Source organism: Malaya genurostris, chromosome 1, assembly GCF_030247185.1.
Source record: "Malaya genurostris strain Urasoe2022 chromosome 1, Malgen_1.1, whole genome shotgun sequence".
Classification (NCBI taxonomy): Eukaryota; Metazoa; Arthropoda; class Insecta; order Diptera; family Culicidae; genus Malaya; species Malaya genurostris.
Window position 1 is genome coordinate 136,540,987 of NC_080570.1, and position 26,612 is coordinate 136,567,598.

At 36.9% G+C, this 26,612-nt stretch overlaps 1 protein-coding gene across 2 annotated transcripts in view; it reads right to left on the reverse strand.

Annotated features, from left to right (window-relative positions):
* Positions 1 to 279: 279 nt before the first annotated feature.
* The window catches only part of LOC131425863 (heat shock protein beta-1), a 35,478-nt gene continuing 9,145 nt past the window's right edge, over positions 280 to 26,612 (reverse strand). For both annotated transcript variants that reach the window (XM_058588112.1, XM_058588111.1), the window contains 3 exons: positions 11,444 to 11,525; positions 1,362 to 1,457; positions 280 to 1,298 (listed from right to left, as the gene is read on the reverse strand). In XM_058588112.1, coding sequence (XP_058444095.1) covers positions 1,098 to 1,298; positions 1,362 to 1,457; positions 11,444 to 11,525 — 379 coding nt within the window. In that variant the 3' untranslated portion in view covers positions 280 to 1,097. The remainder of the gene's footprint in view (positions 1,299 to 1,361; positions 1,458 to 11,443; positions 11,526 to 26,612) is intronic.

Here is a 26,612-nt window from a genome sequence, read left to right on the forward strand (position 1 = left end):
TCATCAGCAAAAAATAGTTTCATACACTTTATCGAAAAATTGAAATCGTTGAGATAGAGTAAAAATTTGAACGGTCCAAGATGACTTCCTAGAGGAACTCCGGGGGGTAGCAGCGAATGGTGATTCAAGCAATCAGAATGAAATCCAATCTAACCTCGTTCCAGGTTTGTCCATCATACATCATTTGGTTAGGTAAATCGTTGTCTAGTGTATTAACAAGCTCGTTAAGTCAAATATTATAAAACATCAATTCACAACAAGAAATCACAAGGAAACACATTCTGTTTTGTCTGTCGTATATTTCACTTTTTTTCTCAGATGTTACGTTATATAAAAAATAAATAAAGCACGAATACACAAATGGCTGTTGTAGTCCGACTTTTGCGTTGTATAATATCGATGGTATTACGGATATATAATTGGTGATGCTCAGGCACAGCCTTTCAATATCGATTCGCGCCCATGCACTGAACGTCGGCTACAACAACGTCCAATATCAATCAACCTAAGTTTGTTGAAAAGTTTGCTACTACCGAGTTTGCTGTTGTAATCAATAACGATTTGCCGATGAAAAATCTGTCTGAATTACGTAGTTCTACGCTTCGTCAAAACGGTTCACTATTACTGCAGACATGAAAAACTGACAAAACTGAATAAAGGCCACTTGATACTGTTACTGTAGAGAGGGGTGTTGTTGTTTCTGTTTGCTGGCTGCTCTTGATTGTTGGTTCGGTGATGAGTTTAAGTAGTTCTGTGCGCATTCGCCCTATCACATCGTTTATCTGATCCAGAGGAGATGGCTTAGTTCTCCCGACAGGTGATGGTTCTGTTTACATGGATATTATAGTCGGTAATATGTTGTTGTCTTAATAAAGCTTCAGTGTTTAAAATAGGACACCATTTTCGTCGCTGGTGAAACAAACTGGTACAAACATGAGTATAAAAGCATTGTTTTTTTTCGATTTCTGATTCCGTTCACTGAATGCGCTAACATCTCATTATGGCTAGAAAGAAGCACGATTCTGTATGCGTGTGTGTGTTTTTTATGCAATTGTGGCTGGTTTTGGGGGGGGTGGTAGTAATTTTCACCGCACCGATTAATGGTGGGCAACTGGAATCATGGTTTCACCGGCGGTCAGGGCCTGCAGTGGCAGCGGAGCGTCCACCGTGAGGACACCGTCCTTACTGAGCGATGATTTGATCAACTCTGGATTGCATCCCTTCGGCAGCAGGAACTCACGGTTGTACTCCCTGTACACGGACTTAGTGTCGGATTTTTCCTCGTGTTTTGCGTGGACCTAAAATTGTAAAAATAGAAAATGTCAGTATGCTCCCGTTTCTTCAGAATATGCATGTCTTACCAATAGTTTGTTATCCACTGTTTTGACCACAATTTCCTCTGGGGCATACTGGCTTACATCGAACCGTAGCTTTAGCACTTTATTGTCACCGTCTTCCTGCAATTATAAAAAATACAAAGGTAATACTTAATTTATGAGTTATTCGTTTGACTACAGTAAAATTGGTAACGTATCAATTTACAATAATAGAGAAAACCTAAGGTTATTGCTATCAGTAAACAAACGTTGAATTTCTTCCTTGTTTAATAATAAATGAAGAATTTTTTTCTAGTACCTTCGTTTAAAACGTAATTCACGTTGTCGACGATTAGTTCCCATTTTAATTATCCTGACACACCACAGATACTGAGCTTGTTTCCATCAAAACTCACGCCAAGCACCTCCTATCTATATTACTATTAACCCGAGTACCATCATTACTGTGTACGTGAGGATCTACATCCAAAGCTGTATTCTTTCGAATGAGCAAAAGCGTGCCAAAAAGAGCTATGCAAGATCCACACATCATTCGTGTAGCCACAATTCAACTAACCAAAGCACCAATTTTACAAACCTGTTCCTCAGTAGGCTATTGTTAAACTATTGAAGCTGTATTTATGGACTCACTGGATGAGAAATTTTAAAAAAAATACGCTAGAATTTACCAGTCGGTAGGATGTGTGTGGAGACGTGCGAGTAAACTCGATTGAAAAATGATTTTTCACATGTATTTTTCGAGAGCAATCTTGCTCCAAGTCCAATCATGGGATGTCATGCCGTACACGCATACCTAAACTAATCGCTTGAAGCTACAAATTCTTTGCTATATCAAGAACTTTTTAGAAAATTGACCAGTTTATTGTTTATTGAAAAGAATTTCCAATTTGCTTGGGACATCTCATCGGGAAATGGCTTAATACTTTATTTTTCTAACGTATGTTTCTCCGTTCGTCCACGGATTCTGATTCAGAAATCTCACATCTTATCATTCTTTGCTTTGTCGTCGGTGTTGCTGTCATTGTCTACAGTCTTTGCTGTGGGTGGCTTCCGTTTTCTTTTCGCTTTTATTGTTGTTCGCAGTCTTGTAGTGTAGTTGTTACTAGGTGCTCTAGATGCGCCTTGTTGTCTACTGATTACAGTTGCTAGTTGGTTCGATGGTGAAAACGTTTTTGAATCAGGAGTACTGAGTTCACTAGTTACCGTAGCAGAACTGTTATGTTTGTCCTTTGTCGCCGTTTCTATGCAGGGTTTACCGTAGTGAGCAGATTAACCACAGAACTAACATGTAATCAACTGATTCTCGTAGGTAACCAGAGTTTTACAAGGGTGCCTTCCGCTCTAACTAAAAATCGTGTAAGATGGAATCCCAATATGTAATCACTTCCCTTTCGATGGAAAGAATTTTCCCGATTTTCGACTGTGTCGGAAAAGATGCGAACACGAACTGATTCAGTGTATTTGTTTTCAACTCTAATGGATGTGTTTTCAACTCTAATGGATAGATTCAATAAAAATATATTCACAACATCACGTTGTTGAGCTAAGTTCTCATTACTATCCAACGAAGGCTGATGGGCAATTGGTACATTGTACATAGTTTCTCTTGAAACCGCTGTATAAAAATTTTCATTGTTTTTGATCATAGTTATCGTGTCATCAGATAAATCACGAAGCTTACCGTAGTGCCCGAAGACCTATGTCCAGATCAAAGACCACGTAAGACGGAACAGACTTTGTTAAGCGCATATAAAACCCGCATACAACTTTTAGTCCCTCCACAATTTCATTTCAATAAAAAAATAAACTATAAGGGACAGCCCTATCGAGATGTTCGAAACATTGACGTAGGACTACACAACTATTGTCAAAATCACTGAGTTAATCTTGTGTGTCGCATATTTAGAAAGCAGCTATGACTATTTTTTGGAGTTCGTTTTTTCAATTGTCTATTGTCTGAAAGTTGTTTTGACAGTGTAAAGTGTCGTCTCTACTCAGTATTGTTTGGCAAATTATAATGAATAGGTAAACTCCAGAACAACGCTTTTAAATTTAATTTTGAAATTTGTTTTCAAAATCAGTGTTCAATTAAAACCGTTTATAGCGCAAAATTCTCTTCAGTGATGAGGCGCAGTTTTGGTTGAATAGATACGTCAACAAGCAAAATTGTCGCATTTGGAGCAAAGATAATCCACACGCCGTTCAAGAATTACCGATGCATCCCAATAAATGTACTGGTTTGGTGAAATCATTGGTCTTTATTTCTCTAAAAATGAGGAAGGACGACGCGTTACCGTGAATGGGAGTCGATATAGAACCATGATCAATGAATTTTTGTTACCAAATATATTCAAAATATGGATGTGGACGAAATGTGGTTTCAACAGGATGGTGCCACTTGTCATACCACGACCACATTATTTCGATAAATGGACCGGTGAATTGGCCTCCGCGTTCGTCTAATTCGACGCCGCTCGATTATTTTTTGTGGGGATACGGGAAATCATTGGTTCATCTGGATAAACCAGCAATAATTGATGCTTTGGAAACCGATGTTCAGCGTGTCATTACTGAAATACGCCCTCAAATGGAAAAAAATTGGACCTTCATAATGACCTTTGAGAAAAAAAAGTCGTGGCGTTCCTATGTCCGAAATTCTATTTAGATGTTAAATGTCAAGAAATTATCTACCAAATAAATAAAAGTTGGTCATTTGTTAATTTGGCATTTTTTATTTAAATTTCAAATCAACAAGCTCTTAAAAAATACCCTTTCCTTATCACTACTTACGAACAACAGACGGAAAGAGAACATGAGAATGAATGAAACAAGGACTCGAACCTGTACCACTGTACCAACTACGCTACTCTGGAACATGTGTAGAACACGCTCCAGGACGCAACAGATAAAATAGCAATGAACTTGTGCGTAATACTTCTCAACAAGTTGAGTAAGATTCAACGAACCAACACTCATGCAACTGTCCCACCAAATTTCACCCATCTATCATTTGGGATCACATAGGAAACAAAGACGAATTCCAAATCTCTTCGTATAACAAAATGCCTCTTCTAACAGTCTAGCACTTGTACAAATTGACAACATGCTTTCGTATTATAATGAACAGTATTCTACATCCAGTGGTATATCGAATGCTATATTTGATACGCATACGCAACTTTATTCACAATATTATTTTCGGCAGTGGATCTTACTGCTTCATGCCTAAGGAACTGTATTTATAGCGCACTGTTAATTTCGTTCAATTGGATTTCAAGTACTTTCTTTACCTCGAGATTCACTCGTTTGTTTATCAAAGCTTCATTTTCATTCATTTGAGGTCGTGCTCGGCAACGCTTCCATTCAATGGTGATTATCCTTGATTTTAGTTCAAATGGTTTGCCGATCTTGAAATTTTTGCTTCCAACCGTAAGCGTAAACACTTTAATAAAGTTTTTTGCTAGATGTCTTGAAAATTAATAAAACGTTAAGATCTGGTGTAATCTCAAAAAATGTGAAAAAATCATCTTTTGAATTTCAATTTTTTTTCACATGTTTTTATTCGAAATCACACCAGATCTCGACGTTCCATGATTTTTAAGATACCTGTCAAAACACTTTATTATATCAGTTCCATCCCATATAAAAAGTTGGTGGGTAATGTCAGAGACATAACTGGATGTTATGAACGGTTCTTCACACTTCTGAATATCTGTGAATTATGCAAGGTTTCTTTTTTTTTTCTTCCAGTACTGTAACGGTGCACCTATACTAAAGTAAGACGAATTTCTTTAATAACTAATTTTCAATATTTACATTTTATACCTACCCAGTTGGTGACGCGAATACGAAACGTCACTCTCTGGGGTCCGAGCACGAGAAAGACAAACACGCGCCATAAGTTTTTTCTCTTTAATACTCGTTGATACCAAACATTTTAGAAAGTTCTAATTTTGAGTTATTTGTGGTTGTTCCACACTGCTGAAAATTTTACCATAGATTGGTGATCATATTTCTGATAGCATGGAGAAAAAATTAGGCCATTGGGTTAAATTCAGCAAGAGATTTTCTCAATTGAGTTCTACCCATTCTTGATCAGGATAAATTTTGAAAAGGTGACCCATAGTAAAATAAGTCGTATTCACGACAAAAGATTATTGCCGAATTTGTTCTCATGACTTGCACGATACAGTCATAAACCACTTAGCTTCCAGAGAGTCGGCCTAAAAAAAATCGAGATAACATTAGATCTGGCTATTTCGTGCATTTCTAAGGCAAACCACTTAACTTCTGAAACTAGCATAACATTAAAGACTCGCTTTATAAAACAATTAGAACAATCAGCCTCATTGGGTTGCTCTAACAATTGATGTGGAACAAGGCTAGCAAAAATGTATTTTAATTTTTATAGTGTGAATGATATTATAAATCGAAATAAAATTGACTGAGCTATAAGTGTTCAAAACTTGACCACTTTTCTGTACGTTTATTTTCTTGAGTTTCTAATTTGAGCTCATATACAGAAAACAAAGATGTGTTCCACATCAAAACTTAAGTGTACTAAGATGAAGGAGGCAAAAGAGATTCGGGATAGTTCCCATTAAGTATTTAAAGACGTTTTCAGTATAAGATCAGTTTTTCCCGGATAAATGAAGACATAGCCTTCTAACCCTTTAATGGTTCAATTTCATCTATATCCTCAAGCTCACCAAGCATAAGTGAACAAAAACTAAGCCACAATACGTAGTTGCATCACAGAGAACAGGCATCCAAGCTAGTACAAACTTTTTCAAAATTGCTGTGTAAAGCATACACGTAAAAATCCGTTAAAAATCACCGTTGCTCACGACTTTGCATGCATGAATTACCATTGTATAAAAGCTCGAACGCAAGAGCCCATAAGGGACTGCTGGGCTGCTCGAAGTGCCTCTACAGTAAAATAGCTACTTGGTGATTGCTTTTTAAAACAACCCTTAAATTTCTTACACAAAGTGAAAAATTGTTCTCTATGGTTGCATTATTGTTGGAAAGCTTCAAAACAAAACATAATATCATTATTGAAATATTTTCGGTGAAGCGCTGATCATGCACCACACAAAATCGCCAAAATTTCCACTTGAAATAAAGCTGCGGATCTACCATGTAAAAGAGAATGCTCTAATGCCGTTCTACAACAGTAAACACCAGCACCAGCTCGACTTTCATCGAAGAATCGTCAAGTAACAGTTCGGCTGAAAAGTTCATATCGTTTAATAGAAACACACATTTTTTGCCAAAATTCGTTTTTATTATTCAACATGATTGCCATCAGAGGCGATACAGCGATTATAGCGATCTTCCAACTTTTCGATACCATTTTTGTAGTACGATTTGTCCTTTGCCTTCATTGCTTCTAAATTTTTTACCAGCGAGCATTCTCTCGAGGTCTGAGAACAGGAAAAAGTCACTGGGGGTCAAATCTGGAGAATACGGTGGATGAGAGAGCAATTCGAAGCCCAATTCGTTCAATTTCAGCATGGTTTTCATCGACTTGTGACACGGTGCATTGTCTTGATGAAACAAAACTTTTTTCTTCTTCAAATGAGGCCGTATTTTGAAATTTCGTCCTTCAAACGCTCTAATAACGCTATATAATAGTCACTGTTGATGGTTTTTCCCTTTTCAAGGTAGTCGATGAAAATTATACCATGCGAATCCCAAAATACAGACGCCATAACCTTACCGGCCGATTGTTGAGTCTTTCCACGCTTTGGGTTCGGTTCATCGTGTGCAGTCCACTCAGCTGACTGTCGATTGGACTCCGGAGTGAAGTGATGGAGCCATGTTTCGTCCATTGTTATATATCGACGAAAAAAATCGGTTTTATTTTGATATAACAGCTCCAAACACTGCTCAGAATCATCAATTCGTTGTTGTTTTTGATCGATTGTGAGCTCACGCGGCACCCATTTTGCACAAAGCTTTCTCATATCCAAATATTCGTGAATAATATGTCCAGCACGTTCCTTTGATATCTTTAGGGTGTCAGCTATCTCGATCAACTTCACTTTACGGTCATTGAAAATCATTTTGTGGATTTTTTTCACGTTTTCATCGGTAAGAGCCTCTTTTGGACGTCCACTGCGTTCATCGTCTTCGGTGCTCATATGACCAGAACGAAATTTTGCAAACCACGTACGAATTGTTGCTTCGCCCGGTGCAGAGTCTGGATAACACTCATCAAGCCATTTTTTGGTATCGGCGGCACTTTTTTTTTCATCAAAAAGTAGTGTTTCATCAACACACGAAATTCCTTTTTATCCATTTTTTTCACAATAACAAAAGTAGCTTCACTCAAAATGCAATATCTCACAAACTAATAATCAGACAGCTGTCAAATTTATACACGTATCTTTTGAAGGTTGGTACTAACTGAAAATGGTATGAATTTAATTCTAGTGGCGCCCTCTCATAGAAACGATACGAACTTTTCAGCCGATTTGTTATGGATTCGAGTTGCACACTCTATGAGGTCACTGATATCTCTTTTTTAGGTATTCTTGAAGTTCTCTTTAACAGAAATGAATTCTTCAGTTCTTGTGAATATATCTGGGTTTGTAAATGATTCTTATTATTAAATTATTTGGGTGGAACAATTAAGTTTTGAGTTATAAGGATTGACTAGAAATTCCATTGTTTTGAGAAGTGAAATAGCCCACATTGAATCGTCGACCAGTGAAGCAAAGTAAATCATTTTTTTAGAGACGATTGACTTAAAAGTCATCGTTTGATACTCGTCCACAAACCTAGGCAGGAAAATCAGAGAATCGATCTTAAATTCATTGATGATGATATTAAAAATAAATTGTTCGCATATATCGTCGATCTATTTTTATCGTTACAAAAGTTACTCCCCGAATCGGATATTATTTTTCAAGCTGTTCGATTAAATTTTACTCGATTATCTAGGTTTTACCTCGATTGCTCGATTAATCGTTCGATTTCCCCCTATAGAAGTTTTCGAACTATTCGATTATTCAATAATCGTTTACAATTTTCTAACTAATCGATTAAATTTTAGTCGATTATTAAAGTTACTCATTCACTGTCCTCTCGAACATTATCACATCAGATAAAAAAGCGCCCACTGATGGTCTGCAGAGGCAACTAAAACATGTTTATTTTTTAATCAATTAAGAAACTCTCAAAGTCAAAACTAAGCTGCAGCGAATGATATAATTAGCATTTATATCACTGTCGATTATTAGTATCAGTCCATATTTACAGCGGCATGACATCATTTTAAAATAATCGCTAGACGAAGCTAATCATAAGGTAGATTTAATTTAGACATATTCTCTGACTATTTCATTACTCCCTCATCTGGTGCCACGCGATCTGTCATATTTCGCTCCACATCGCTTCGCTTCGCATATCGTGGAATCCGATGAGTCATCGACGTCCCGTGAAGTTGGTGAAGCATCAACATTTCCGAAGGCGAAAATCCTTTATCCCATATTCCTTTAAAAGTTGATATCAATTCCCAATAGCATTTCCTAATAAACGCGTTTTAGTCAATTAGCATTAGTATATCGCTCTTAATGAACAGGAGAATAACATGATTATGGCAAGGCTTCTACTGACTCCAAAAATACATTCTGGTTAGGATTCACACTTATGAACTCTGGCTTGTGAAACCTACTTTTCAGGTATAAGGGGAAAGTAGGGAATTTCGAACCATTAGTCATATCTGTCAATATCCGGCATCGATCTATGCGAAACTTCGGTCAAGATATGATTTTAGCTTTATCCCATTTTTTTAATTACCAGCATTATGCATCTCAAATATAGGTTTTTTTACTTTAGTTGGGACAAGTCTTTACCCAAGTAGCAATTAAAACTTAATATAATTGGCATGTTTTACAATTGCTTGAGATCGGTTATTTTAGTTAGATAGGTTAGACAATTGATTCAACACGTTTTTGTAAGGGATGTAAAATTCATTCATATTACTGCTTGAGAAACCAACTCAAAAACCTGAATGGATTAAGCTTCACATCCGGATTTTCAACTGACTGTATGACAAGATCATTTGAGCAGTTTCAATTCCGGTTTCCACTTAGCAAATATGACTGTTGTGAAACATATTAAACAAGGAACTTGAACATCTTACAAGAAAAGTGCGCTTTTCCAATCGCATAATCGTTGCGAGAAGAGTTAATAAATTCAGTACTAGAACAATATTTGCCTCTTGGGTAATTACCTTAGCTGCACGGGGAAAAATCCGATTCTAGAAATGAGCAAAACGAGTCATGATTTGGGGAAAATAATATATTTTCATGTTATGATAATACACCATGATTAAAACTTCTCGGATCATGATCCATTTGAAATGATTTCGCTGAAATTTAAACGTAACACACTTGACGTTGTTGGGTATAACTTCAGGCGTATTTCTGCTACGATGGAATTTTCACAACATAAATTCAGGCGTTATGTGTGATTTTTGCAACGATGGTAATTTTTGCAACATAAATTCAGTGAAAAGCACGACGAACTTCTTTTAATCAGAATCATTAACAATTAAAATATTATGTTTCTGACAAACGACGATTCCCAAAATAACGTGTTTACTTACGTACATTGTTTCAGTTTTGATTTTGTGTTTTAAAGTTTAAAACGAACTGCATGAAAAAACACGTGTGAATCAATCCTCTTAAAAAGAAACTCTATGTCGAATTCTTGCAAATACCGCGGATCGATTTTTTCTTTTATGTTTTCAGAACATCGTTTGCAATATCGTCTTATTTAAAATATTTAGGTGAACCAATACAGCTTGTGTTGTTATATCAATGAACCAAATTAATCAAAGTGGTTCAACAAACTATTTTCCTGATATTCTTTAGATGGTGTTCCAAATTCGCAATCGAAATTGTTTTTTGGTTTACGCTGACTCTCGGAATATTATTCTTGCAACAACGGGCACATCAAATATGTAAGATTACATTCAAACAAAATGTAACATTGATGTTTGTCAAATGAAAAGAGTAGCCGTGCTTAGTATCTTATGATGTCAATTTTCGGTTTATTATCTTTGTTTTCATGTTATGTTTAATTCTCTATCAGCCGGTGCGTAAAACAACACGATTATTAAATGAATATGCTTCAGGATCAAGTAAACATTTTCAATAGATCTTGCTTTTCAATGTCTGCTTTTTGCTTTACCATTAATCTATTTAGCAGTCTATCACATCACTTGAGGCAGAGGGTTCAAAGCGATATCCGGGTAGAAAATTGGAGTTACGAACTTTGAAAGAATTACATTCCTCAAGTAACGCATTTTCGAACCATGATTAATTTTCATGGGGGAGGAGTTATTACTCATAGTTTCATGAGGAGTTAAAATGATTGGTTTCATGATTTTCTAATCATGACAACAATAACGGATTTCTTTCCGTGTGTGCGGCAGCGAGGTTGGACAGTACACGATTTAAAGCGATGCAGTGTAACCGCCGTGTTAAATCCAATATAAAGTTTACGGAACTGCCAACCGTTCAAATCCAACGTTTCGAGATGTTGCCAACATTACGGATGATATGTCGTTTACCTACGTTTGTCATGGCAACAAATTTTTCAATACGTAAAATTTAACTGCCATAGACTTCTTCTTCCTTTTCACGAATGGGAATAGTGATTCAAAAGTAGCTTCAAAAAGTGTTTAAAGGGTAGCTTCGATCGCAGACTGAAATGTATTGATCCTCATGGAGAATATTTTGAAAAGCATTCATACTTTTTTTTGATAACAGTACTTTGATTTAAATTAAACCTCAAAACTTAATGGGCATTCCTCGCACAAATGTTGATATGGTTGAGGTGCAAAGAAAATTCAGTTTTTGCTTTTCGGTTTAGTTGTAATGTTTCAGTTTTTTTGTACAATTGGAGGTAATTCAATACTTTCCCTGCTAATGAGGAGTCGTATTCAACTTATTTAAATTTTTATCTAACGAGGTATAGATATTGAGAACCAGAAACAATAAGTCACGTCAAAATTTCGAAAAAAAAGTCAGCCGTAAATGACTTTAAACGACAGAGCACCTGCACAAATTTATTTTTCTTTCGGAACCTACCTGTATCAGTGGCGAGTTGATATCCTGTGCCGATGCTGCTTGTGGGTGTTTCAGTGCCGATGATGCGTTCGATGTGGTTGTGCTAAAAAGGTAAAAGAATAGTGCGATTAGCTACTGAAGAAATTTTAAAAGTGATTTAGTGTTTTTTTTTGTAACAGCTAACTGATAGAGATATAACAGAAAATACCTTCCGATGGCGAGGAAACATGATAAATATATTAAATTGAAATTCTCAGATTGTCGACGAATCCGACTAAGATTGTTTCTTTCCCTACAGAGGATTGCTAAACGAAGATTCAATTTGGCACACCTCGTTTATATCAAATAAGGTTCAAATATTAGAATAAATTTAAAAGAAGACTTGTGGAGCATTTGACAGCCCAAAAGTCAAGATAATCTCAAAAGAGGATCGGTGCAACGTTTGGATACCCAGTGGCGATGAAAAGTCCATCCAAAAACCTGAAAATGTAATCAGGTTTTGCATGAACATGGCATAACCTCACAAAAATGAACAGAATGAATCAATTTTGACAGCTATCAGTGGTTTGTTTATGTGTCCATTTCGTTCATTCTAATTTGAATACGTGTTAATAGATATGCAAATAAACCATTGATAGCTGTCGAAAGATGAACTTGATTCATCAGCAGTTCATCGATAGTTCATTCGAGTGGCCATCGTGCAAATCCTAATAGTGCAATATTCTGTTTTGATAGCTGTCGCCATTGCTAATTTATAGGATGAATAAAAGACTAACGATAGGATGAATAAAAATGCATTGAGATGAAATTAGGAGCAAAGTAGTGAACATACCAGAAGTGCTTTTAGCGAGTTTTTGAATACTAGTTCAATTTCCAACAAAGGTCGTCAAATGGTGAGATAACTAAGTCCTCACAAGTCCCTATCTCATGCCTCCCCGAGCGTCTATGATGACATTTGGTCAATAGAACGGCGTCGACTGGGTGCTATCGCCTTCTGCGTTAGTAGCAGAATGAGAGGGTGCGAAATGGCTTGTAGGTTGAAGCCCATCCTAAAATGCAGTGTTTATCATAGTATATTACAACATATAATTCTGTTGTTTATTACATCATGTATTATTATTATTATTTTAATTATTATTATTATTATTATTATTATTATTATTATTATTATTATTATTGTTGTTATTATTATTATTATTATTGTTATTATTATTATTGTTATTATTATTATTATTATTATTATTATTATTATTATTAGAAGAGCGTAACTTACATTACGACATCAACTGTTATATTGTATCATAGCATATTATTTCATATATTATCGTCTTACACTATTTTATGTTATTATATAACATGTTGTATGGTATTATACTGCATTGCATTATATCATATCATATTGTATTATATTATATTATATTTTATTATATTATATTATATTATAGAGTTTATTATGAGTAGTACTACGTACCTCTGCGCAAAATATACATTTGTTTTCCTTATAAGTTATCATTTTTAAAGTAACTTTCTACTAAATATCAAGGTCGTCACAAGGTGAGCTTGGTTCTCACTGGTTCCTGTTTCATGCCTACACGTGTGTCTGTGGTGACAAATGGTCGATGGAATGCGTTGATGGCAGAATGAGAGGATGAGAAATGACATATAAATTCAAGTAATATAATATCATAGCATATCGCAACATATCATTTTATTTATTCTATTATTTATTATATAATTCATTGTACTATATTATATTGTTTTTATTGTTATTTTCATAATTATATTTATTGTTTTTTTTTTTTTCATAAATACGTTTATTTCATAGGCAATATACATAAGTTTTTCTTCGCCGTGGCATCCACAATACATAGTAGTTTAAACCTAATACATTTCGAATATCATATTAGTATGTTGGTACTCATTAGTTAATCTAAACACTGTTTTTATCAAGCGAGTTGCTATTTTAAATTACATTAAATAAAATACATTTATTTTGTACATGATCTTATAACTATTTCAGGATTGTTTGTATCAGTTCACCACTTATATTCAATATCCTATAGTTGGCTATTGGTTGAACTCATGGAAGAGAAAACAGTTTAACATAAAATAAAATTTAAATTGGAACTCCAATGGATTTAATGAAATGATAAAGAAGTTTCATGTATGGAAGGTCACGACAAGCAAGAATGTCGCGAACTGGGACATTGGATAGTCTACCTTGGGTACGCAAGGAATTTATTAGTTGAGATCTGACATCACGAAACTCCACGCATGTCCAAACAACATGGTCAATATCGCGGTAACCTTCGCCGCAAGCACAATGATTAGTCTCGGAAAGTCCAATTCGAAGGAGATGTGCATCTAACGTGTAGTGATTGGACATGAGTCTGGACATCACACGAATGAAATCTCTACTCACATCCAGTCCCCTGAACCATGCCTTTGTCGATATTTTAGGAATAATTGAGTGCATCCACCGACCCAGATCATCTTTATCCCAAGAAGCTTGCCAGCTGGCAAGTGTTCTTTGGCGAGACGCGCTATAGAATTCGTTGAAAGCAATCGGTCTCTCATAAATTTCACCCTCAATAGCACCACGTTTGGCTAAAATATCGGCTCTTTCATTGCCTGGAATGGAGCAATGAGCCGGAACCCAAACTATTGTGATTAGATAATTATTATTCAATATGTCGTTCAGACACTGTTTTATTTTACCCAAGAAAAACGGTTCATTTTTGCCAGCAGCGTTTGAGCGAATGGCTTCAATTGCACTCAGACTATCTGTGAAGAGGAAATAATGGTTTGGAGATAATGTGACGATTACATTCAAGCTATAATGAACTGCTGCTAACTCTGCTATATAAACAGATGCAGGTTCTTGAAGCTTGAATGAGGCCGAAACATTATTGTTGAACATACCAAACCCTGTCGCTTCTTCCATTCGCGATCCGTCCGTGTAAAACATTTTCTCAGAGTTAATATGCCTGAACTTACTTGAAAATATTTTTGGGATTTCCATAGAGCGTAGGTGGTCCGGGATTCCACGCACTTCGCGCTGCATGGATGTGTCGAAAAATAAAGTTGAGTCAGGTACATTTAGGAGGCTGACACGGATAGGAATATATCTTGAAGGGTTGATTTCCTGTGACATATGGTTAAAATATACTGTCATGAATTTTGTTTGAGATCGAAGCTCGACTAGTCGTTCGAAATTATTAATTACCATGGGATTCAGCACATCACATCTTATTAGCAGGCGTGATGAAAGCTCCCAAAATCGATCTTTTAATGGAAGAACTCCCGCCAGAACTTCAAGACTCATTGTATGTGTCGAATGCATGCAGCCTAAAGCAATTCGCAAACAACGGTACTGAATTCGCTCAAGTTTGATAATATGAGAATTTGCAGCGGAACGAAAACAAACGCATCCATATTCCATCACTGAAAGTATCGTTGTCTGATACAATTTTATTAGATCTTGCGGATGAGCACCCCACCAAGACCCTGTTATTGTTCGAAGAAAATTTACTCTTTGTTGGCATTTCGTTATCAGATACCTAATGTGTCCTCCCCACGTGCATTTGGAATCAAACCACACCCCGAGGTATTTGAAAGTCAAAACCTGTTCGATTATTCTTCCCATCATATGAAGCTGAAGTTGCGCGGGATCATGCTTTTTTGAAAAGACGACCAGCTCTGTTTTCTCCGCAGAGAATTCGATACCAAGATGAACAGCCCAAACGGACAATTTATCTAAGGTATCTTGCAATGGTTTTTGCAGATCAATAGCTTTGGATCCAGTAACTGAAACCACGCCATCATCTGCCAATTGTCTTAGTGTACAAGGGGTTACTAGACAGCTGTCAATGTCATTCACGTAAAAATTATAGAGGAGCGGACTGAGGCATGAGCCTTGCGGGAGACCCATGTAGCTAATTCTGGTTGTTGCCAAATCGCCATGTGAAAAATGCATGCGTTTCTCTGACAAAAGGTTGTGCAAATAATTATTTATAACCGCTGGGAGTCCATGTTGGTGGAGCTTGTCTGAAAGAACATCAATGGAAACTGATTCAAATGCTTCTTTAATGTCTAAAAATACAGATGCCATTTGTTGCTTTTGAGCGAAGGCAATTTGGATGTCAGACGAAAGTAATGCAAGGCAATCATTCGTCCCTTTATTTCTACGGAAGCCAAACTGAGTATCTGACAACAAACCGTTCGTCTCGACCCAAGTGTCGAGACGTCGTAGAATAATTTTTTCGAACAATTTTCTGATGCAGGACAACATCGCAATGGGTCTATATGAGTTGTGATTGGAAGCTGGTTTCCCCGGCTTTTGAATGGCGATAACTTTCACTTGTCTCCAGTCAGGTGGAACAATATTTTGCTCAAGAAACTTGTTGAACAATTCCAACAAACGTCTTTTTGCGAGGTCGGGCAGATTCTTCACCAAGTTGAATTTAATTCTGTCCAATCCAGGAGCGTTATTGTTACAAGACATGAGTGCTATGGAAAATTCCATCATTGAAAAGGGGCTATCAATGGAATCATCATTTGAAGAAGACTCCCTAACAATGCTATGCGTAGGAACGGAATCTGGACAAACTTTCCTCGCAAAATCAAATATCCATCGATTCGAGTACTCCTCACTCTCATTTCCTACGTTACGATTCCTCATTCGTCTGGCCGTATTCCAAAGAGTGCTCATTGAGGTTTCTCTTGACAAACCTTCCACAAAATGTCTCCAATAGCTGCATTTCTTAACCCGAAGTATGTTCTTGTACTTGGTTTCTAAAACCAAGAATTTTTCAAAATTCTGAGGAGTTCCTCCTCCTCGTTTTAAAAACGTCTTGAAAGCATTTTGTTTCGCGTGTTTAGCATCTGAGCACTCTTTGTCCCACCAAGGATTTGGAGGTCTTCTGTTAGACGATGGACCAAGAAATCGTTTGGTTTGGGCTTGTTCTGCGGCCTCCAGAATCGAACAAACGAGGAAGTCATATTCTTCAAGTGGGGGAAGCTCTTCCATTGAAGTTAAGACACTTGAAATATTACTTTGGTATTTAATCCAGTCAATATTTTTTGTCAAATCATATGGAATATTAACTGAATTAGCAATGCCTTTGTTACTGCTAATTGAGATGATGATTGGTAAATGATCGCTACCATGTAAATCAGGAAATACTTTCCAGGTGCAATCTAGTCGAATTGAAGTCGAACAAAGAGATAAATCTAATGCACTTGGACGTGCAGGAGGTCTTGGGATCCGTGTCATGCTACCCATATTTAGTACCGTCATGCTAAAATTGTCGCAAATATTATATATTAGAGATGATCTGCTATCATTGTAAACGGAACCCCACATCATTCCGTGCGAATTGAAATCTCCTAAAATCAAACGTGGAGCAGGAAGGGCTTCGACAATTTCATTAAGCTGTCGTTGTCCAACTTGAGCTCTTGGAGGAATATATACCGAAGCAATGCAAATGTCCTTTCCTTTAATGTTTATTTGACAAGCAACAACTTCTATACTAGAAGTCGAAGGAATGTTTAATCTATAAAAGGAATAACATTTCTTAATTCCTAAAAGCACTCCACCATACGGGGAGTCTCTGTCGAGACGTATAATGTTAAAGTCATTAAAATTTAAGGCTATGTTTGATGTAAGCCATGTTTCGCACAAAGCAAATACATCACATTTTTGACTATGCAACAAAACTTTAAATGAATCAAGTTTTGGCATGATGCTTCGACAATTCCACTGCAGGACAGTGATTGAATCATTTGCGGCGGATGATAAATTATCCATCAAATGATACAAAACCTGAAAGAGCTGGCCATTGAGCTGATAACTGTTTCAAAAAAGTTCTAGCTATTGGAAGGAATGCTGTTATGATGGTCTTTAGAGGTTCAGAAATATTGAATGCAGCGAAAATCCATTCTACAATTTCCGAAAATTTCAGTAATCCTGTTGGTGAATGTGAAATGGAGCCCACTGGATTATTGTCTTTTCTTGAGCTAGTTCCTGGATTGGTTTGTGAATTTGACAAACCAGGAGGCACAGTTTTTGGTTTTAAATTTGGCTTTTTAGCTTTAACACGGGGATCTTTTTTTGAAGGTATAATTTTAGGTGTCTTTTTTGGTATTTTGTGGTTTGTTAATCTCCTCTTAACAGACCCTTGAGGAGTGACAAACGAGGTATCTTCACTATTTCCGTCAGAGTCAGATTCCTCTGGCTCCGCAAGATTTGAAAAACCGTTTTCGGTTTCCAAAGGGGAGACATGTATGACCGTTTTGAGCATTTCTGCATATGTGCGCTTAGACCGTGCTTTTAAAGAAAGCTTCATTTTGTCTTTACGCAGCTTAAATGCAGCGCACACTGAAAGATCATCATGAGGGCTTTCCCCACAATAAACACATTTTTCAACATCTTTATCGCAAAGATTATCCTTATGAGGCCCTTGACATTTGATACATTTGGACTTATTACTACAGTAAGTAGCTGTATGTCCGAATTTTTTACAGTTCGTGCAATTCATAACATGCGGTACGAAAAGCCGAACAGGAAGACGAATTTTATCGATATAGACATGGCTAGGCAATGCAGATCCGGCAAATGTTACGCGAAACGAATCTGAGGGACGATAAGACTTTTTTCCATCGACAATAGATGCTGAGTACAATTGTTTGCACTCGAGTATCTTAACTCCCTCAAGCATGGAGTTTTTAAAACGGCCAACTCCATTTTTAAGTAAATCATCTGCTGTCAGACTTGCTTCAGTCACAACACCGTCAATTTCTACCTCCTTCGATGGAATGTAAACTCGATATTCAATAGCAAATAATTTACAGGTTACAATATCGTTTGCCTGTTTCAAGTCGTTAACTACAACTCGAATTTTATCTCTATTAACCTTACAGATTTCTTTAACTTCAGAGAAATGTGATGTCAAATCCTTTGTAATTTGCATCAAGTTTAAAATCTTTTCTTTTTTTCGAAGATAGACTATCCATGGCCCAGTGGTACCCTGTGGATAATGTTTAGCCCTCGGAGTATTTAAACTTTTACTAGTATCCGGAATCGGATTCGGATGATCTTCCATGAGATCATCCATTACATTAAATTTTTTTTGTAAATTAATAATACCAAAATAAAAACTTATGTTTAGTAAAATTTCAGATATAAGAAATAAAAAATAAATTAAATTAAATCTACCTTGTAGCTGATGTCTCTGTTCCTTTATCGTGAAGAACGACGTGAAGCTCTTCCAACGATTTCCAATTGGCAGTCTTTTGCTGTTTCCAATTGGCAGTCTTCTGTCGTTTACTGCTATTTCAGTTGCTCTGCCGTCGTTGTGAACACCACTGCACTTGCTGTACCTGACCCCAGGTACAGTGCTTTTGCTCTTGGTGGCGATCAAATGCGATGCTTGCAGTGTAGCACCTCGCGATATATGCCGTCTCTTTTGATCCTACGCAGCGTACAAATTCTGGTACCTGGTAGATCAGCACTGGGTTGCTTTAGCACCTCTGTGCCTTTGCACCCCTTCGTCTTCGCACCTTTATGCGATGGCACCTCTGTGACTCGTCACTTCTATGCTCTCGCACCTCTGTGTCTCTACACCTCTGTGCGTATGAACGGGATGGCCTTCGTTGCTAGCTTTCCAGTCGGGAAACGCCCCGAATATTGCGTTTGCTATGGGCAGTTTAACTACCTGAAGCTTAGAATTGTCTCGGTAGCAGCCGTTACCTCACGAGCCGGTACAATCGAAACACAACCTCTTCGCTTGAATGGTTTTTACTGAATGATATTTATTGTTATTATTATTAATTTGTCATCAATAATAATAACATATATTATTTTTATAGATGTATATATTATTATTGTTATTAGAAGAGAAATATTCTACTTCCTGCAGTATTGCGAAGATAGAAGAGCATAACTGACACTCTACATTAACTGTTATTTTATATCATGTTTTGTAATATATTATATTATATTGTATGGCATTGTATTATATTATAATTAATTAAAATATATTATATTATATTATGTTATATTATATTATTTTGTAATCTATTATATCATTTTATGTTATATTAATTTCATTACACTATGTTTCATTGTATTTATCAATATAAAACATTTTGCACGGGGGCGTAAAGGGGAGGGAGCACCAGGGCATCGGACGAATTGATGACTGGACGAGGGATTGTGGATAGCCAGCCCAAGTCACTTGAAGGAAACTTGTTTCCTTCTGAAGGTTTGAAATGAGTCTGACGCGCCCTTCTCAAACAAACCATCAGGCGGGTTCAAGCATGTATAGCGATATGCTTCATCCATGCACTGGATATTATGGTTGGAAGAGCATCTTTTATTCCCGCGGAATACGAGTAAGTGACTCTACTTACGTATCCGCCCAACCCTTTTTGTTCGCTTTTCGGTAACAGCTATAGTAAGAAGGTGAATGGATGAGTCATATCGGGGCTACTGTAAGTCTACCCGCATCCACTGGCAAGTCCTTGAACTGATGGTGGCTTCACTTCACATCACATCACATCACATCACTAGTTCAATTTCCAACAAATGTGAATCAATTCCCAATATGGAGCAAGGCGAATTAAGCAGAAATATGAAAAAATTCTAGTGATTTTAGTGGCTAAATCTGATTTTTGAGGTAACGTTTCTAAAAATGAGATTAAATAGGGAGCCGTTGTCCTATATAATGTTTGACTTGATTCAAATTACGTTATTAGTTCGTAAACATTGTGATCATTTCGTTTTATCGTGTGATATAATACACTGATGCGAACGAAGTTTAAGCAGAACAACCTTCTGTGACTTGTAGTGCAATGTCAAAAATGACATTAAATTTGAGAATGCAGTGTTGGGATGTCTTCAAGTAGATTTGCAAAGATCACATAGTCGATAGAGATGATTGAACTGTGACATTGTACAATATAACATTGTACTTTAGGTAAAATTAATCTGGATTTTAGCAGATTACATAATATTATGAAGTGTTTGATGGAATACAACCAAATTAGAACAATGGAAAATCTATACTATCATGCAATCAATGTAATTCAGTATTTGTGCCTACAAACAAAAATCCTACAACTTACTTAATGACCTACATGAATGGAAATGCGTCTATATTTTTCCCTAAGATGAAATCAGAAATGTTTGGAATGTTTTGAAATGAGATGAACCCGCGTGCTGGCGGTCTATAAATAACGCACCCATCAACCACAACAGCCAAACGCCTAAACGGCGACAGTCTGACCGTTCCGTGAGTTTGTTGTTCGGTTTGGAATGAGAACCGCTCAAGCTGCCAACTCTATACACTAATGGGTGGTGACTCTCGGACAGGCACTTTGTATATGTAGATATATTAGAGAGGAGGAAAATGTTTCCGAGGTGAAAATCATGACACAGCTGACACAGACGATAACAACAGTGACAACAAATTATGACTAATAGGCGTAAAATTGGAGGAATTGGCTCTCGGCGAAGCAAGACTCATTGTGTAGATAATTTACGTATGACAGTGAAACCCTTTTTTTAACTCACTAGAAGACAAGCCTACTGATGCTAGAATTGGAAGTAGTCTCCGGCTAACTAGGACTAGGACTACGACTCTGTTTACTGTATTGACTATAAGTGACCGTATCGAAATCTAAAATTGGGCTCAATATAAATCGTTGACCGGCGTCCTTTAGAATATTTTACATTTTTGATCACGAACGTTTCGTTATTAATCGTCAGCATGCTTAACAAATTTTCTTCCGACCTAGAAATAAACCTTCGAATTACGACATACGGCACGTCACCGGCACGAATTTTACAATGGCGTGCAGACATTCTGGGCACACCTTTCCCGAACTAGGTCAATCGAGCACGGCATACTCGGCGACGGTGAGTTATTAACACTCGACGGACAACAAAAGACCGAAGACCGAGCTCACGGCACATCACGGAATTACTGCCCAATCTCATAAATCACAATCAAACGTTTCCTTCCGAAACCACAATCCGATTGTTTTTTTTTCATGGCTTGCTGAGTTTGAAAAGGCCAAATGTCAAGCAACCAACAGAACCGTTTCCTCAACGTGAACGGATGACATCATCTGATCGGAAAGAATTCTTACCACAACAACTAAGGAAAAACGACCGTTGACAATAACATGTCCTTATGCGGTTACCCATCGGAGCAAAACACCAACGCCCCCGATCAAACGCAGCGTCGTCGTCGTAGTCGTCATTGCTACCGATTGGTCAATCCTATGTCATCGAATCTTGCTGCTCGTGTGTGATTGTGACTTCATAAAGCAAAATCACGTTACGCATAATCAAACTCCTACGCTTTTCCGATATTTTTGGTTGGCACGGTCAACGCGATAATCGCTAGATCAGTCTTGAATCGTGTTTCACTATCAAGCGAAAATTAGACGAAAATAGTAGGTGGAGGCACTTTGAACTGAAATGATTCGTTCCATCAAGGGCGTGAGCATAGATTAGCTAATAAAACACGCGACGCCTACTTCGGTTACACACCTGTTCCGTGTAAGTGAATGAAATTCGGCGTACGTCAAAAGCAAGGTTTCAAAACAGGCGGTTTTGAAACCTTGCTTTCCACGTGAGCAAACAAATCATCTCCCATTCTGTCGATTAATTCGAAGTATCAAATTACTCTGAAAGTAGAGGATGATTAAATTATTTAAAATCAAAACTCCCATTCCAAGTGGAATCGTTTACGATGTCTAGCCTCGAAAACAAAAATTTTTAAATCGAAAGTAAAACAACATTTCGAGGCTGCTAGACTTAAGAAAATTTCCGTTCAGAACGCAGACGAAAAATCTTTTTTCTGCAGCTCGAAACAGTGCAACAGCAAATGGGTAGAGCAAAAAAAAACACATTACAGGTGCAAACTATTTTTAACGGCTTAAACATTCAGCGCTTACGTGTCTGTCATTAATCATTGTCTGTTACTTGACTCGACACGGCACTATTGGGAACACGTTACTTGTCCTCGCGTGTCATCGTAAAAGTTTGAATTTTTTCTGGCAAAGTGAATTCCAATAGAAATTATTTCAGTGCTATGCGGCAAACATTCCGGTACCGTTATCGTGATTAAAAACACTGATAGCTGTCAAAAGATGAACTTGATTCATTGGCAGTTTATCGGTAGTTCATTCGAGTGGCCATCGACACAAATAAACTGCCGATGAATCAAGTTCATCTATGACAGCTGCCGTGTGTTTGTTTTGTTTTGCGACTGCAAATTAAAAATTGAAAAATGACGAAAAAGTGCCTGTTAAAAACGTGTTCCATCGTACAAAGAACTAAAAAGACTGCCCTTCAGGCTTTTCCACCATCAAGGAGCGATATTTGTATAAATCTGTTTAGTGTGAGGCGACTTGCAATTTTTAAATTCAAATGATGAACTTTTAAACTGTAAACAAATACAAGGCGACTGTCAAAAAAGTTAATTCTGTTCATTTTGGTGAGCTTATGTTATGTTCTTGCAAAACCTAATAGATAAAGATTACTTTCCATTTCAGTTTTTTTTTTTGGCTTTTAAAATTGTTTTTGTTGTTGTTGTTTCTATTATAGAGGCTTTAACATTAATGTCATTCACCTCTTCGGGCCAGAAAAACTTTCTGACCCTATGTGCGGGGTTGGAAATCGAACCCAAGCGGGCAGCGTGAAAGGCATCGACTTACCCATCACACTATACCCGTCCCCCGCTTTTAAAATTGAATTCATACTTCCACGTTTATCATTCATAATATAAAAAAAAACATCCCACGTCCTCGAACCCACACAAATTTGTTTGCTGTATGACAACATTGAGAATCGAGCATATCATAGCAAAAAGCTCACACCCTTGTATGGACACTAATTAAAAATCGTGTCAGCTCAGCATGTCATTTTCCGTACCCTCCCGCGTCTATTTTAAACACAAAGCAATTTGAATAATTGACATCTTGCATAGTATGTAGAGGAGAAAATGGGTAAAACGCACCCCATGTTTTTCCAAATCATAAATAAATATTTTCAAAACTGTGTGTTTTTTTTATGGCTAGCAAAAATTGAAAAGTTAGGTAGTCTAAGCATTTTTGTTACCAAACTAATTTTCCACAAGAACCTACCAAATTCTACCAACAGGTTATGAATCAAAAATTTAAACTGATTACTTTTCAGGGATCTCTGTTTACAATGATTAAGATAAATCAAAGCTCCAGTAACCTGAGCAAATGCGTGCACTTGAGCCAAATCGCTGAGGATCGCGAAACGGATGTCAACAGCGATTTCAAATGTCAACAAACCTCGGCTAGAGTATAAATCTCAATCAATATTCTGTTTGTAAAACCGAATGAAAGAACCTATATTATCGTCTTAAGAATAGCGGATGGGTTATGTCAAAAACATGAGCGGATTCATGTGAATACAATAACAACTAACTTTTTGTCTTTCTCATATAGAAAGGCTATGCAATCACTGTGAAAACCGATTTTTTAAGCAAGGCCCGAAGGGCTGAATGTCATATACCATTCGACTCAGCTCGATGAACTGAGCAAATGTCTGTGTGTGTAACAAAAATATGCACTCGATTTTCCCGGAGAGGGCTGAACCTATTTTCACAAACTTAGAATAAAATGAAAGTTCTCTTAAACCCATAAGTTGCTGTTGAATTTTACCCGGATCGAACTTCCGGTTCGAGAGTAACGGGGTGAAATGTGCAAAAAATGAAGAGAAAGTGCACTCGATTTTCTCAGCGAGCGCTCAACCGATTTTCTTCAACTCAATGTTGCTTGAATATCAAAATGCAACGAACGCGAACGAAGTCGACGCTGCTTCGTTGCTCGCATGAAGATCTATTCTTTGCAGTTGTTATTCGCATCGAACATATCCCCGAATGACTTAACGCGAATCTTAAACTAATATTCATGCAGCGATCATCGTCAAAACCTAATTCGCGATGATCGTTCATTCTGTCTTTGAAACAAGCAAATTAAGACGTTTCCCCCTGCGTTAATACCATAGTCTTATGTGTGTGTGTGATTAACCATATCCCAGCACTCCCCCATTGCTGCTACCGCACGAGATATGATGAATTTATTAGATGAAGAATGCTTCGCGAAGAATGGAAACCAACGATCATCGCAGTGACGCTATTCGAACCAATTCGAAGAGTAAAGTAAATGAACGAATGTATAAAACAAACATGCACGATGTATACCAGCAGCGAAGAATGTATTAGTAGATTCGGGTTCTCTACGATTATTGCTTATTCATTTTCACCTTTCTCTCTTTCGTGCAGGGAATAGTTCAACGTTGTTCGAGACGGTTGTGAGTAATAGAAGAATATTCGCTCTGAAGATGGAATTACTACAGATCAATAAACTTTGCAATATACAAAATATTTTTATAAAGGGAGTGGAGAGGTTAGGGTAAAAAAGCAACCAAGTAAGCAAGTTTAGTTTCTCTTCCTAATGTTTTGACACGATCACAAACATTTTCTTTACTATTCCAGTAATAAGCAAAAGTAAAATTGTTCGAAAATTATAGAAACTACGAACGACGAACTACGGGGATAACAGAAAAAAGATATTTCTAGCAAATTTTCAAATATTTATTCCAGTTGTCAAAATATACGACTTTCGGTTCCGGAATTACTTTTACATATTACGCATATTTTCGAAATGAAACAATTTGCCTATCAATTTACAATGACTGCACGAAAGAAGCATTATATGGCAACTTCAAAGTATTTCGTTCGTTTTTAAATAGTCGTATATAGAAACACGCTCTTTAAATTGAAATTGGTTGACAGGTATTGGTTGGGTTCGGGTACAGAAAAAAATATATTTGTCGGGTTCGGGTCGGATTTCATTTTAAAAAAGTACGGGTCGGGTACGGGTAAAATTTTTTATTTTTTTATCGGGTACGGGTTTGGAATAGACTAAGACTAAGACTCAAATGGTCTTGTGACCCCATACAAAGTTCCTGAATATTATTTTGATTTGCCTTCCGGATCCGGTATGTATGTTAGGATGCAGAAAAAATGTAAAAATGAATGCACCAACTTTTCTCGAAGATGTCTAAGCCAATTTGCACAAACTGATATTCGAATGAAAGCTCTTATTCCGGAATTTTGTTTGGATCTGACTTCCGGTTCCGGAGTTATGGGGTAAAATGTGCATAAAAATCAAAATATGTGTGCTAATTTTTCTCAGAGATGACGTGACGGATTTCCACAAACTTCGATTCTCATGGTCGTTTACAAAACTTCCGAAGTTCATTTGTATCCGACTTCCGTTTCCAGAATTATAAGGTGATTAGAGTAAAAATTCCAATTTAAATTTACTTACTCGCTTTTCTCAAAAATAGCATGATCAATTTTAACAAACTTAGATTCAAATGAATGGTCTTATGGTCCCACACAAAACTTCTGCATTTCATTTGGATATGACTTCCGGTTCCAGAATTATAAGGTAAAGTTTGTAAAAAAATTTATACCGTAACAGAGGGGCGGAACAAGAAAACGAAAAAAAATCTAAACTAACCCCAAAACTACTCCATTCGATAGTCATTATCAGTAGACGGTCAAACAAAATGATTTCGGCTATCCTGGTTCACAGTTTCTGATTCCGGAGGCGAAGGAAATAGTGGTCATATTTTCTCAAATTGATCTCACTTACTTTTCTCAGTAATGGTTTGACCAATTTTTGCAAACTTAGGTTTTAATGGAAGGTCCAGAATTTCATCCGGATCCGAAATCTGGTTCCGGAATTATAGGGTAAAGTGCGTTAAAAATTGTATAGTTTCACGCGGGCGAAACAGAAAACGTGAAAAAATTCTAAATCGGCAAAAAAACTACTCCAATTGATAGTCATTATCATTAAACGGACAACTAAACCAATTCCGGTTAATCTTTCAAGATTAGAAGAATTCTATTTTAAAGAATATCACAGTATTATATATGATAGAATGTTTGATATGAGAAAGGCATCATTACACCACTAGGTGGATTAACACAGGTTTTTATTCTCGATCGGGTAAGGGTCGGGTTCGGGTTTGAAAAAATGCTTACTCGACCATCTCTACGTTACACCTGGTAACTAATGACCTTTCTGGTTTGGAAAGTTGAAAAGTCACAATTTTGAAATAAAAAATTAAAAG